This window comes from Monodelphis domestica, chromosome 1, assembly GCF_027887165.1.
Source record: "Monodelphis domestica isolate mMonDom1 chromosome 1, mMonDom1.pri, whole genome shotgun sequence".
Classification (NCBI taxonomy): Eukaryota; Metazoa; Chordata; class Mammalia; order Didelphimorphia; family Didelphidae; genus Monodelphis; species Monodelphis domestica.
Genome location: NC_077227.1, coordinates 599452279 through 599466122, shown reverse-complemented (window position 1 = coordinate 599466122; position 13844 = coordinate 599452279). Strand labels below are relative to the sequence as shown.

The following is a 13844-nucleotide window of genomic DNA, read 5'->3' as shown; positions in this document are numbered from 1 at the left end:
AAGGCAGAAGAGTGGTAAGGACTAGGCAATTGGGGTTAAGTGACTTGTCACATAATTAAGAAGTATCTGAAATAAGAATTGAACCCTGGACCAGTCACTATCCACTGAGCAACCTTGCTGCCCTTTCTTGGTCTAATTCTTCCAGATAGTCAAAATTAAATGAAGCACAGAATTTCAGAGTTGAAGAGGACCTCAAGAGTCACCTAGTTCAACCTATTCCAAAAAAAAGAATCCCCACTTCAACAGATTAGATAAGTGGTCAGTGTATCTTGGTGAAAGGGACCCTCTTAAGGCAGCCCTTTCTCCTTTGGGGCAGCTCCAATCGTTAGGTAGATTCTTCTAACAGGAACCCATCTTTGCCTATCATCTTACACCTACTGCTCCTAGTTCTGTGCTTGGGACTTAATAAAACAAATTGAAGCCCTCTTCCACATGACAGCCTTTTGGATACTTTAGAACAGTGAGCATGTACCTGCTAAGTCTTTTTTTCTTATGATTAAATATCCCTATGCCCTTCACATAAATACCATGGTATGAATTCAAGACCTTTTACCATCTAAGTTGCCCCCTTTTAAAACATCTTCTAGATTATCAATATTCTTCCTAAATATGATGGCTGGAAACGAATACAATATTCTAGATATGGTTGGACCAGGATTTAGTTCATTTGACTTGCCGACTCCTTATTCCTGGAAGCTATGATTTTACCCATACCTTCTTCTGCTTTTGAATCAATATTAAGTATTCTTCTAAGTCAGATGGGCAGTAAGAGCTGGGCAACTGAGGTGTTAAGTGACTTGGCCAGGATCACAGCTAGGAAGTGTTTGAGTCCAAATTTGAACCCAAGATTTCCCATTCCTAGGCTTGGCTATCTACTGAGCTAGCTAATTATTCCTATGACTTTCTTTGATGTTCGACATAACCATTTAAATGTGGTGAAACTCAAATATACTCCAAAATGTAGCAGGCATAAAAAATGAAATGATCAATATTGTCAATTTTCTTTCAGAAAACTGAGTGTTTTTCTGAGGGATGTAGTGCCTGGGTATCCTGTTTTTCTATTCAGACCCACTGACCTGCAGAAAAACAAAACTATTGGGGGGTGGGGTGGAGTAAAAACAATTTAATTTAATTTAAAATTAAAAACAGAAAACAACTAAAACTTAAATAAAACTACCTTACATTTATATGACTAAGAGGCAGTATAGAATAATGGAGCACTCATGGGATTTCAAGTTATGTTGACCTGAATTCTGGTTAATGGTTGTTTTGGCTTTAAGAGGCACTTTATCTGCTCTTTGTTTGAAACGTCAAATGACATTTTTGAAAAAGATATTTATTTTTCCATGTATTTCATATACTTTGTAGGTATATGAAAAATCAGTTATAGTTTTTTTTTTTAAATATATTTTATTTGATCATTTCCAAGCATTATTCGTTAAAGACATAGATCATTTTCTTTTCCTCCCCCCCCACCCCCCATAGCCGACGCGTAAGTCCACTGGGCATTAGATGTTTTCTTGATTTGAACCCATTGCTTTGTTGATAGTATTTGCATTAGAGTGTTCATTTAAAGTCTGTCCTCTGTCATGTCCCCTCAACCTCTGTATTCAGGCAGTTGCTTTTTCTCGGTGTTTCCACTCCCATAGTTTATCCTTTGCTTATGAATGGTGTTTTTTTTCTCCTGGATCCCTGAAAGTTGTTCAGGGACATTACACCGCCACTAATGGAGAAGTCCATTACGTTCGATTATACCACAGTGTATTAGTCTCTGTGTACAATGTTCTCCTGGTTCTGCTCCTCTCGCTCTGCATCACTTCCTGGAGGTTGTTCCAGTCTCCATGGAATTTCTCCACTTTATTATTCCTTTGAGCACAATAGTATTCCATCACCAACATATACCACAGTTTGTTCAGCCATTCCCCAATTGATGGGCATCCCCTCGTTTTCCAGTTTTGGGCCACCACAAAGAGCGCAGCTATGAATATTTTTGTACAAGTCTTTGTGTCCATTATCTCTTTGGGGTACAGACCCAGCAGTGCTATGGCTGGGTCAAAGGGTAGATATTCTTTTGTCGCCCTTTGGGCATAGTTCCAAATTGCCCTCCAGAATGGTTGGATCAGTTCACAACTCCACCAGCAATGAATTAATGTCCCTACTTTGCCACATCCCCTCCAGCATTCATTACTTTCCTTTGCTGTTATGTTAGCCAATCTGCTAGGTGTGAGGTGATACCTCAGAGTTGTTTTGATTTGCATCTCTCTGATTATAAGAGATGTAGAACACTTCTTCATGTGCTTGTTGATAGTTTTGATTTCTTTATCTGAGAACTGCCTATCCATTTCCCTTGCCCATTTATCAATTGGAGAATGGCTTGATTTTTTGTACAATTGATTTAGCTCATTATAAATATGAGTAATTAAACCTTTGTCAGAGGTTTCTATGAAGATTTTTTCCCAATTTGTTGTTTCCCTTCTGATTTTAGTTATATTGGTTTTGTTTGTACAAAAGCTTTTTAGTTTGATGTAGTCAAAATTATTTATTTTACATTTTGTGATTCTTTCTATATCTTGCTTGGTTTTAAAGCCTTTCCCCTCCCAAAGGTCTGACATGTATACTATTCTGTGTTTACCCAATTTACTTATGGTTTCCTTCTTTATGTTTAAGTCACTCACCCATTTTGAATTTATCTTGGTGTAGGGTGTGAGGTGTTGATCTATTCCTAGTCTCTCCCACACTGTCTTCCAATTTTCCCAGCAGTTTTTATCGAATAGTGGATTTTTGTCCCAAAAGCTGGGATCTTTGGGTTTATCGTATACTGTCTTGCTGAGGTCGTTTTCCCCCAGTCTATTCCACTGATCTTCCTTTCTGTTTCTTAGCCAGTACCAAATTGTTTTGATGACTGCTGCTTTGTAATATAGTTTGAGGTCTGGGACTGCAAGGCCCCCATCATATGTGTTTTTTTTCATTATTTCCCTGGATATCCTTGATCTTTTGTTCTTCCAAATGAACTTTGTTATGGTTTTTTCTAAATCAGTGAAGAAGTATTTTGGTAGTTCAATGGGTATGGCACTAAATAGATAAATAAGTTTGGGTAGGATGGTCATTTTTATTATATTGGCTCGTCCTATCCATGAGCAGTTAATGTTTTTCCAACTGTTCAAGTCTAGTTTTAGTTGTGTGGCGAGTGTTTTGTAGTTGTGTTCATATAGTTCCTGTGTTTGTCTTGGGAGATAGATTCCTAGGTATTTTATTTTGTCTAAGGTGATTTTGAATGGGATTTCTCTTTCTAGTTCTTGCTGCTGAGCTGTGTTGGAGATATATAGAAAAGCTGATGATTTATGTGGGTTTATTTTGTATCCTGCAACTTTGCTAAAGTTGTTGATTATTTCAATTAGCTTTTTGGTTGAATCTCTAGGATTCTTTAAGTAGACCATCATGTCATCCGCAAAGAGTGATAACTTGGTCTCCTCCTTGCCTATTCTGATGCCTTCAATTTCTTTATCTTCTCTAATTGCTACTGCTAGTGTTTCTAGTACAATGTCAAATAGTAGAGGTGATAATGGGCATCCTTGTTTCACTCCTGATCTTATTGGGAATGCATCTAGTTTATCCCCATTGCAGATGATATTAGCTGTTGGTTTTAGATATATACTGTTTATTATTTTTAGGAATGACCCTTCTATTCCTATGCTTTCTAGTGTTTTTAATAGGAATGGATGTTGTATTTTATCAAAGGCTTTTTCTGCATCTATTGAGATAATCATGTGGTTCTTGCTAGTTTGCTTGTTGATGTGGTTAATTATGTGGATGGTTTTCCTAATGTTGAACCAGCCCTGCATCCCTGGTATGAATCCTACTTGATCATGGTGAATGATCCTTCTGATCACTTGCTGGAGTCTTTTTGCTAGTATCCTAGTATCCTATTTAGTTATAGTTTTTATTAATTTACTTTGGAAACTTATCATGAACATATCTGTAACATCTAATATCTATAGCTACTATATATATATATATTTTTTTTCACATATCTATCAGTGGGAAAAGGATTGCTTGAACATTAAAAACAGCCTGAAAATGTAGGACTGGCTCATGCTAGTGCATTTGAAAGTTAAATTGCACTTGAAGGCACTTGCCTTGTGCCTGAGGAAATTAAACCCAAGAATCAGAGGTCTCCCATACCTGATGGGAATAGAACATTTTGTTTGTTAAAAAAGGTTATGACACCTTAGAAAATAAGATATAAACATTTACTTTAGTCAACAGCTCTCTTTCTGATCAGAGAAAATTATAAATACAAATTGCTAAAGTTTTATTAATCATAGGCAAAATCCCATTGCAATGAATATTGTTATAAAAATGTGTTCTATATGAGAAAACTGTTTCTGAGCCCTCATCCAGAGCAGTTATGCTCTGAGGAACTAGTTAGAACAAATTTTATACGAGGGCCACAAAATTTAAAAATTTTAAGATGACCTCAGAGTTAATTAAATCTAGCCCTTTCATTTTACAGAGGAAAAAACTGATATCTGCTTTATGGAGAGCATAGTGCTAGGTCTATGAAGGGACACAATTTAGACAAGATGTCATCAGTGCCCTGAAGGAGCTGACAATGTAAGAATAAAGCATACACCTAATAATTATATGCTCTATGCTATACATGCTTAACATATATGCTATACACAACTCCATTAGAAAGGGACAAAACAGTGCTTTGTGTTGAGAGTCAATTCTAGGACTTATAGATAGGGACTGTGATTTCTTTTTAATGTTTTAACAAAATTTTGCCAGCAAAAGTTTGGATGGCTCCTGTAATTGACATAAAGGGGTTTTACCTGTACTGGCCTAATATAGTAGCATTATTTCTCCAAAATTGCTTCTTCTTTACCTTAACCTTTAGGTGGCAGCAGAGTAGCATACTTCTGATAACAATTTCCGACATGCTTTGAGACCCTTGTTGTGAGCCCAACTCCTTCATGGCCTCAAATGTCTTTATTTCAATCCACTGATAGGTAGAGTAAAAGATCTCTCCTGAATAGGTTTCCATTCAGTTACTGTACAAGAGCCAAAGAGCAAAGCTAGAGGGAGTGATGCAGACAGTGCTGGACAGTTGATTGTAATGGATAGTTAAAGATGTGAGTTGGACCAGCATCTTCCCCACCTTTATTAGGGACTGTGCTATCAGGATCAGCTAGGTGCATGAATGTGAAGAAGCAAGGCTTGGGCACAGCAGAGCTGTGGATATTTTAAAGTGTAGAATTACCCTATGTATCAAGAGGCAATATGGAAAGGATCCCATGGTTAGGATTCAGGAGACCTGTTCCTGCCATTAAGGACTACCTTTGTGATCTTGGACCAAGTCATTTAAACATCTCTGGACTCTTAGTTTTGTCATTTGTAAATAGAGGGGATCGGTCTAGGAGATTGCTAGGGTTATTTCCCACTTTAAAATTAATTGATTTTGTCACTAGCAATGCAACTTTAAGCAAGTCACTTAAGCATTCTCAACCTATGTAGAACTTTATACTTACAAAGTGATTTTATGTCCTTCATTTTATTTGCTCTCCCTACCTACCTCATAAATTTGTTATGAGGATAGAATCAGAGAGTTAACATATAAAAATCCTTTACAGTATAGGCACTATACAAATGAAGACTATTTTTAGTACTAATAAGAAACTATTTTGGAAATTGTCCTTTTGTGGTGAAGAAGTGTCTATGTATGGAATCATCTGAAAATAGATAATAAACTATAGTTTACACATAGATTCTGATTCATTGTGTTGCAGGCAAGAAGTGATTTCCCTTGGGGATGGAGACATTGGAACCATGTGCCTCCATTTATCCATGAAACCTGGAGAATATTCCTATTTCAGTCCCAGAACCATGTCTATGTGGGCCGGGCCTGACCACTGGTGCTTCAAACCTCGTCGCAAACGTATGTACTTATAGAAGCAGTATTAAGATAGAAGGCAGTCTGCAACTTTCTTTTAGCAGGACTGACAAGCCTCCCATCATTTCAAGTAAGAAAATGGAAAGGAAGGTCATCATGGCTTTTCAGTATGTCCTGCAAATATCCTATGTTAGTCCTCTAGTTGAATGAATAGTTGGGCCGCAAGAGAGACTTAAGTGTAAATCAAGACCTAGAATGCTTTTTTCTTTCTCATTTTTCCTTATCATTCACCTGAAAGGTATGAGCTAGCTATTCTTTAGTTGTGTTTGGTAGCAAGACAAATTGTTCCTCCAAAATATAAATTTAGAACTCAAATTACTTTAAGAAAGTCACCTTTCCTAATATTCTATGATATTAAGATGCATGTGATTTCTTGTTATCTGTAGGATGATAAATTCTGGGTGAGGAAGAAGTATCAATCCATCAAACATCTTATTGAGCTTACACTTTTTTGGTCCCTAAATGGTATAATATTGTCTTATGTGTTCATGTCTGCAGAAGACCCAACTTCTCAGGAAGAGAAGAAAAAGAAGACTACAAAGAAAGTATATGAAATCAACTTTGAGGAAGAGATTGATTTTAATACACATTTCCGAAAAACTAGGGTTTGTACTGAATTTATTAAAAGCTTTTGCTTCTCTACATCTGAGTGCTCTTTTTTTTTGGTTACTTTTGAGTTTTTTTGTGAGTTTTCTTTTTAACTATGTCAGCTTAATAAATCCACTTTCCTTTTTAAACCCATACCATCTATCTTAGAATGATACTAAATATCAGTTCCAAGGCAGAAGAGCAGTAAGGGTTAGTCATTTGGGGTTAAGTAACTTCCCCAGTGTCATGAAGCTAGGAAGTGTCTGAGGCCAGATTTGAACCTGGGTTCTTCTGTGGCCTGGCTCATTCTATCCACTGAGCCACCTTGCTGTTCCTATCTACTTAAAATTTTTTTTTTAAATGATTTTTATCAGGATTTAGCAACCTGCCCTCTCATATAGGGGAGGATATTGATGTCAGTGCTGTTAAGTGCAGGGTCAGAGGGAATGAGTCCCAGCACAAAGAGACCCGCTTTCTAGTCATTCATTTCTTACCCAGTATCACAGGTATTTCAGTATAGTCTTGGCTTTTATCTGACTCGACTTCTTTTGTTTCTGGGATCTCTTAGTGGGAAAAACATCTTTAGCCCCTTGTCTTTAGAGATTCTTGAAATTTTATTTCTCCTCACCAGGCTGCTACCACACTGGCCAAGTCAACTCTGGACAACCAGAGTAGGAGAGCCACCACCCTTCCTGCAGATTTCCACTATGAACTGGAGAACATCGTCCAGCTGAACCTGAAACCAGGGAACAAGGTGAGACTGCATGGGCCCCTCGGGTCCCAGGCTCCCTCCTACTTTTCAGATTTCTAAAGCTTCCTCACACCAGCCTGTGGGGGAGGTGCTGATCCCTGAGAGGCTCAGTGACCTCCACCAAGGCCTGGGGCTCCTGGGCACTCATCCTGGGGTGCACACAATGTTGTCTGAGCCTTTCAGGCTTGTTAATTATAAGCTGGTGAAATTCTGGAAATTCCACTAAGTAAGTATCAAGAAGTCTTTGTGACTGAAGAAAGATGATCTGGAAGGGCCCATTGAAGCGGGCCTCAGAGGCTGCTGAGAGCTGACCTTAAGGTTTGAGGACCAGCTGGCCCAGCTCAGATGGCCTCCAGTCTCCGCTTAACAGAACTGTCCCCTCCCTCTTGAAGCAACCCCTCTTTGGGATATCATTAATTCTTATGAAGAGTTCTTTTCACTTGAAAACTTAGAAAAGAAATTTCTCACCACCTTAGTCCTATTGATGATTCAACTTTAGAAAACAGTATAGTTTTATTAATGGAAATGACATTAAAATAGATGCAGCTAGGTGGTGTGGTAGAGAGAAATGCTGGTGTCCAGAAGACCCGAGTTTAAATCTTGCCTTAGATACTTACTAGTGTGAATTTTAAAATCTCCATCTTGGTCTAGCACCCAAAATTGTGCACACCCACACTACATGGGCATGTGCTAGTCAATGACAAATGAGAAATAACTAACTGCCCACCTGGGCTGTCCTAAGCCAAGCTTGAGCCACCATTGGCACTTGTGAGGCACAGGAAGTGACGGAGAGAGCAGCTTCAGGAATTCGCTCACTTCCTGTGGACAGGGCTAGACGCCAGTTCGTGCTAGAAGCTTGAGCAAGGTGGAGGCCCACAGACAGCTTCCCTTCAGATTGGTCACGTGAGTCAAGGACCGTTTCCTTCTCTACCTTGGCCCTTTTGGGCCTAACTCCCTCTGGCTCCCTGCTAGTGGTTGAGTAAACCCTTTCCCTTTTTCTCCTTTCTCCTTCTCTCCCTCTCCTTTTTCTTACTCCCATTGTGATTAAACCCATGATAAATTCCATCCTGACTTGAGTGTTTCATTTTAGGAATTTCACAAGTAAATTCCTTGGCGGCCACAGTTTTAATATAACAATCTTAAAAGGTGAAATTTTCACTACAACACTAGGTAGGTGACCCTGGGCAAGTAACTTGACCTGTTTGCTTCAGTTTTCCTTATTGTAAACTTCCGATGATAGTAGCATCTGTCTCCTAGGGTGGTTGTGAGGATCAAATGAGATATTTGTAAAGAATTTCTAAACCTTAAAGCTCTATGTAAATGTTGTTTATTATTATCATTGCCATTTGCTTTGCCAGTCGACTAAGGATAATGGGACCCTTTCCATTTGACTTGTAGCCAAAATCTCCATGTATTTGTCAGATCAGCTAGGTGGCACAGTGGAGAGAGCAGTAGGTTGGAGTAAAGAAGATTCATCTAACCGAGTTCAAGTCCAACTTCAAGACACTTCCCAGCTGTGTGACCCTGGGCAAGTCACTTAACCCTGTTGGCTTCAGTTTCCTCTTCTGGAAAAAGAGCTCAAGAAGGAAATGGCAAAACCACTCCGGAATCTTTGTCAGGAAAACTCCCAGAAGGGTTATAAAGAGTCAGACATGACTAAAACAACTAAGCAACAGATATGTGCTGTCTCTCTTTTAGCAGGGACTGTCCCCTTTGTGCTTAGCACAGTCATTTACACTTTTTCAGTAAGTTCTTCATCAAGGCTTTTTCCCTCCAACTCACATCAAACCTTTGAGATCCTTTCTAGCTCTGGCCCAATGATAACAATAACAATAGTGAATACAAATAATATTAATAAAATAAATGCTTTACAAGTATTATCTTGTTTTAATTATCACAATGACCCTGGGCAGTAGGTACTATTATTAGTTCCATTTTGCAGATGAGGAATTTGAGGCAAATAGAAGCCAACTGACTTGCCTAGGGTCACATAGCCAAAATGGATGTCTGTCAGGATCTGAACTCGGGTCATCCTGACTCCAGTCCTGGCACTCTATCCACTTTCACTAGGTTTCCCATATGATCTGTGATAGTTTAGTAAACCTAAGTCTTCCTTTTTGTACTGTCCACCTCTTGTTCCTGTTCTGCCCTCTGAGGCCAACTGGAACACATAATGACTCTTAACATGTGAGAAACCTTCAAATTCTCAAAGGTAACTCTTATCCTCTATAGATCTGTTCTTCTCCAGGTTAAATGTCTTGTATTAAGCTATAGACATGTCAGTGCTTCAAAACTGGTATGTCCATAATAGATTTAGAACTAGAAAGAACCATATCTAGTCCAATCCCATCATTTAACAAATGAGGAAATTTAGTCCAAAAGAAATTAAATGGTATGTCTAAGCTCACACAGAGAGTAATGTTACAGACAAAAGAGTGGTTGCCATAAACTGTGACTGAGAAAATGTGGGTTCAAGACTGTGAATTGCCAAAACTGTAAAGATAATTTTTAGTGTCTTGATTTAAATAAAAAATAAGTGGTCGCCATGGGAAAAATTCCCAAATAGGAAATACCCAAGTCAGCTGGATTTTATGGAGATTTTAATTAATATAAGTGAAGGAATTAAGGAAAGGGAGAGGGACAGAGTAAGAGGAATTAATAGGAAAAGGCTATTGGCCTAGGCCTTTCTCTTTAAGAGAGAAAACTAAGTCATTCTTTAATCACTCACCACAAAATCTTTCCAAGCAAAACTAGTATTCAGAGACCCAGCTACTCCAACTAGTTCGAGCTCCAACTCAGCTACCAAAGCTGAACTAATTCCAGAGCCCTCCAGCTCCTTCCTTTTAAAGAAAATTTTCTAGTGTCACCTCCCTTAAATTTTTACGTCTACCAATCACAGTAGACGCTTTTCCTAGGACAGCCCGTTCTTAGTTTTTAGTTCTCACCTTCTCTGGGTAGATTATATCTTCTGAGTACTTCTCACCTCTTTTGTTAAGCTTGCCTTTTGTAAGTTGATTGACCTTTTAGTGATTAATTTGACCTTCATAGGTACTTAGCACCTTTTTGTATTAGATCTAAAAATAGACCTGGCGTAAGGTTTTGGCCTCACTATAAGTATGAGTTAAGTACCTTCATTGTTCACTAAGGAGTTTTACAACTTTATCTTCCCCTAAAGTATGCCTAAGTATGGGTGGAGTAATTTTAAAGTTCCCAATACATTCCTGATCAAGTACCTCCATTGTTTAAATGGGAATAGCCTTAACCAAATGTTCCAAGGTAGAGTCTGAGAAGTTTTAAGATTCACAGTAAGTAGCAACAGTAGGATTTGAACTCTGGTCCTCTGGCTCATACTCTTGTCGGCTCAAAAACCTCCCTTGTGTGACTTTCAGAAATGGGGCGGCAGTAGAGGAGACTCAGGAATGTAATCCCAGAAATCTGAGCCTTCTGGCCCATTCTATCCCCCTCCAAGAGTGATTCTGTGTTTCTAAGCAGAAATGAATGTTGGTGTTTGATTTTATCTCTGTCATCTTGTAGCTTGAGTTCTCCTTTTGGAAACTGCTTTCTCTACTTGCTTGTCTTATCTCCTTTTGGTAGTTAAGGAAGGCAACCTCCCAGAGTGCTTCATCAGAACAGGACGATGAAATCGAAGAGTATGATTACAACAATCCTAATGATACCTCTGAATTTTGCCCTGCGGTGCCGGTAAGGAGAGGGGAAGAGGGGGAAGGAGAGGAACTTCATTTTTCTTTTCTGTCAGAGAGGAGAGACGATTTCTTCTTGCCTCGTGTTCTCTCCTTTGCCTGGCCTTAGTGGTGGTGTCCAGCTGAAGGCCCTAATTAAGCACATCTTTTGTGTGTGGAAGGTGTGCATTACTTGTCAGAAGAGAAAAACTGAGAGCAGCCTCTGCACGAGACTTGAGCTATTATTAATAGGAAACTTGGAGGTCCTCTAGGGACCTTGTTTGCCCCATCAGATTGAAGATAGAAGGCCCAGGGCTTCCTGAGGTATGTTATGCCTCCCTCCCAGACGGCTAAGAGTTTTTTCTGACCAGTCATCTCTCCCCTCTCAGAGGTAGAGCCCCTGCTCACCAAGGATTAGCCCTTTCCTGCCATCTCTAGACCCAGAGCTTCCCAGAGGACAGAGACTGTGTTTGCTTTTAGATACATTTGTTTTAAGCCATTTATACCTGATAGTAGTCCATTTGGCCCAGAGGCAATCCATCAGTCAATACTTAATGAGCAGCTGCTGTCTATAAGCTACTTCTAGATGCTGTGGGAGAGGCAAAGGAACTTAGGACAGTTTTTGCCTTTGAGGGATTTATAACATTAGGGGTAGTGAGGCCCATGAGCAGGAAATGGAAGACAAAGCAGGAATAAGTAGCAAAAGTAGGAATGTGATCTAGAGTGTTGCTACTTCTGTAAGAAGGGAGCAGGAGGGATGATCATTCTTCCTAGTTAACTCGAGAGAGAGATAGTTTTTTGTTTTTTAAAATCTTGTAAATCTTGAAGATTTAATAAAATCTTATAAAATCTTGATCAGATATTAAGCTAAGAGAATCTTTGGAATGTTTTTCTTTTTTTTTTGGTGAGCTTAACAATTGAATCTGGTCAAGGGATACATTTTGTATTTTAATTGTTTACTTTAGTTATGTTTATTGAACAAACAATAGAACTATAACTCAGTTAGCTGTCAAAGAGAGCAGTTTGGTATTTGTGGTGATTTAGTTTCTTTCTGAGTGTAGTTCTGAGGTCTTTAGAGGTACAGGCACCTGTCTTGTCTGAGGTGGTTTAAGTTCAGTTTGACCTGAATACAAGGAAGCATAATTGAAGGTCCTTTCCAATTGTGGTTAAATTTATAAAACCAAGACCTTCTGCTTCAGTTGTTTTGTATTTGTCTTTTAGCTCTAATGCCACTTTCCACAAAACTTGAGCAGCTATTTTTCTTTGCCTAGGCTGCTGACAGTGATGAGGATGATGATGGCGATGGCCCTGATGGATTATTTGTAGGAGCAAATGGGACCCAATTTGATTTTACAATTAATCCCAACATTGGATTTGGAAATTCACAGGATAATGAAAATGATGCTGATGTAAATGGATTGGATAATCCAATGTATGGGGAGTTAAAATTAGTAGCTGAGCCACAGAAGGTAAGTCTTAATCATTTAACATTAGCAACAATATTGATAGCTTGGTGTTAATTTTTTTGCTGTTCGCTTTCCAAACCAGATAGAGTTGTAAGATTTATTTTTTTCTCTATTATTCATCTTTTGTTTGTGAAGTGACTGAGTGAGGAATGCCAGACCAGGAAGGGCAAGAGGAACCTTTTTTTTTTTTAAAGTTAGCTATTGATAAATAATCACAAGTGGAGTTGAACAGTTTTCCAAGGAGCTGTGGTAACATATCTGGCTGAAGAGCAGCTTGTCCTACCAAGCATATTGATTAGGGTTGATATTCATAGAGTAAAATGTAGGCAATATTCTCTGTTTTAAAGCCAAAAGTCAATGGATTCTAATTCTTCTAATTCACCTGCCTCCAATTCTTTAGATGTGTCTGGGAATTTTGGGCCAGAGTAGTATTGTAAACAATCATAGACATGACCATAAAAGAAAATGGGTTTGAAGTGAGATACTAAATTATTTTATTTGCTCCTAATTTGTCAAGAGTGAGATCTATATAATTCTACCATTAAAACTTAACATGTGGGGCAGCTTGGTGGATGGATAGAGATCCAGGGGCCTAGAAACTGAAGGTTCTGAGTTCAAATTTGGCCTCATACTTCCTGGCTGTTTGACCCTGGGCAAGTCACTTAACCCCTATTGCTTAGCCCTTATTGTTCTTCTGTCTTAGAACCATTACTTAGTATTGATTCTATGACTAAAGGTAAGGATTTAAAAAAAACAACTTAACATGTGCTACTGTGCCACCTTTTCATGTATCTGGCTATTTGTTTCTATAGTGGCTTGATAAAAATCATGACAAGTTTCTCTGTTCTTTCAACTTATCCCCTGTTTCAGGTGAATAAAATTGAAATTCATTATGCCAAGACTGCTAAAAAGATGGACATGAAAAGATTAAAGCAGAGTATGTGGAATCTGCTGATTGATGGCCAGGAGAAAGAAGCAGTTGCAGAGGTAGTCTGTCTTTCTTTAGTCATGATTTGTTTATTTTGAAGCAAAGAAACCTGTCTTAGAAGAATAGATCCTTGGGTCTACTCTTAGGTCTTTGCCTCTAGAAAATAGTTGGGTGATGTTGGGTGGGCTATTCTTTCTGAGCTTTGATGTTCTTATGCATAAAATGAAGGGATTAGATGGAACACTCATATTCCCTCTAGTTCTAAACCCTATAATCCTATGAAACAGAATTGTCAGCCTTATTGTTGCAAAGGAGCCTAGCAGTATCTTTGCTGCTTTAGAGATAACTGGATCCAACCTTTCACTTACCTGTGATTATGCTGATAGACCATCTCTAAGGATCACTTCTCTGACTTCTACTGCTAGGTAAATATAAATATCAAATTCTAGATAAGATTAGCTGGTGTTCAGAGGTATTG

At 38.6% G+C, this 13844-nt stretch overlaps 1 protein-coding gene across 4 annotated transcripts in view; it reads left to right on the top strand.

The window, feature by feature from the left end:
• The window catches only part of NCAPH (non-SMC condensin I complex subunit H), a 65336-nt gene that overhangs the window by 29639 nt on the left and 21853 nt on the right, over positions 1 to 13844 (top strand). For 3 of the 4 annotated variants that reach the window (XM_056813739.1, XM_007476533.3, XM_007476534.3), the window contains exons 11-16: positions 5790 to 5938; positions 6452 to 6558; positions 7173 to 7295; positions 10887 to 10994; positions 12244 to 12441; positions 13309 to 13425. In XM_056813739.1, the coding sequence (XP_056669717.1) occupies positions 5790 to 5938; positions 6452 to 6558; positions 7173 to 7295; positions 10887 to 10994; positions 12244 to 12441; positions 13309 to 13425 (802 nt within the window). The remainder of the gene's footprint in view (positions 1 to 5789; positions 5939 to 6451; positions 6559 to 7172; positions 7296 to 10886; positions 10995 to 12243; positions 12442 to 13308; positions 13426 to 13844) is intronic. The other variant, XM_056813740.1, reaches the window with a different exon arrangement.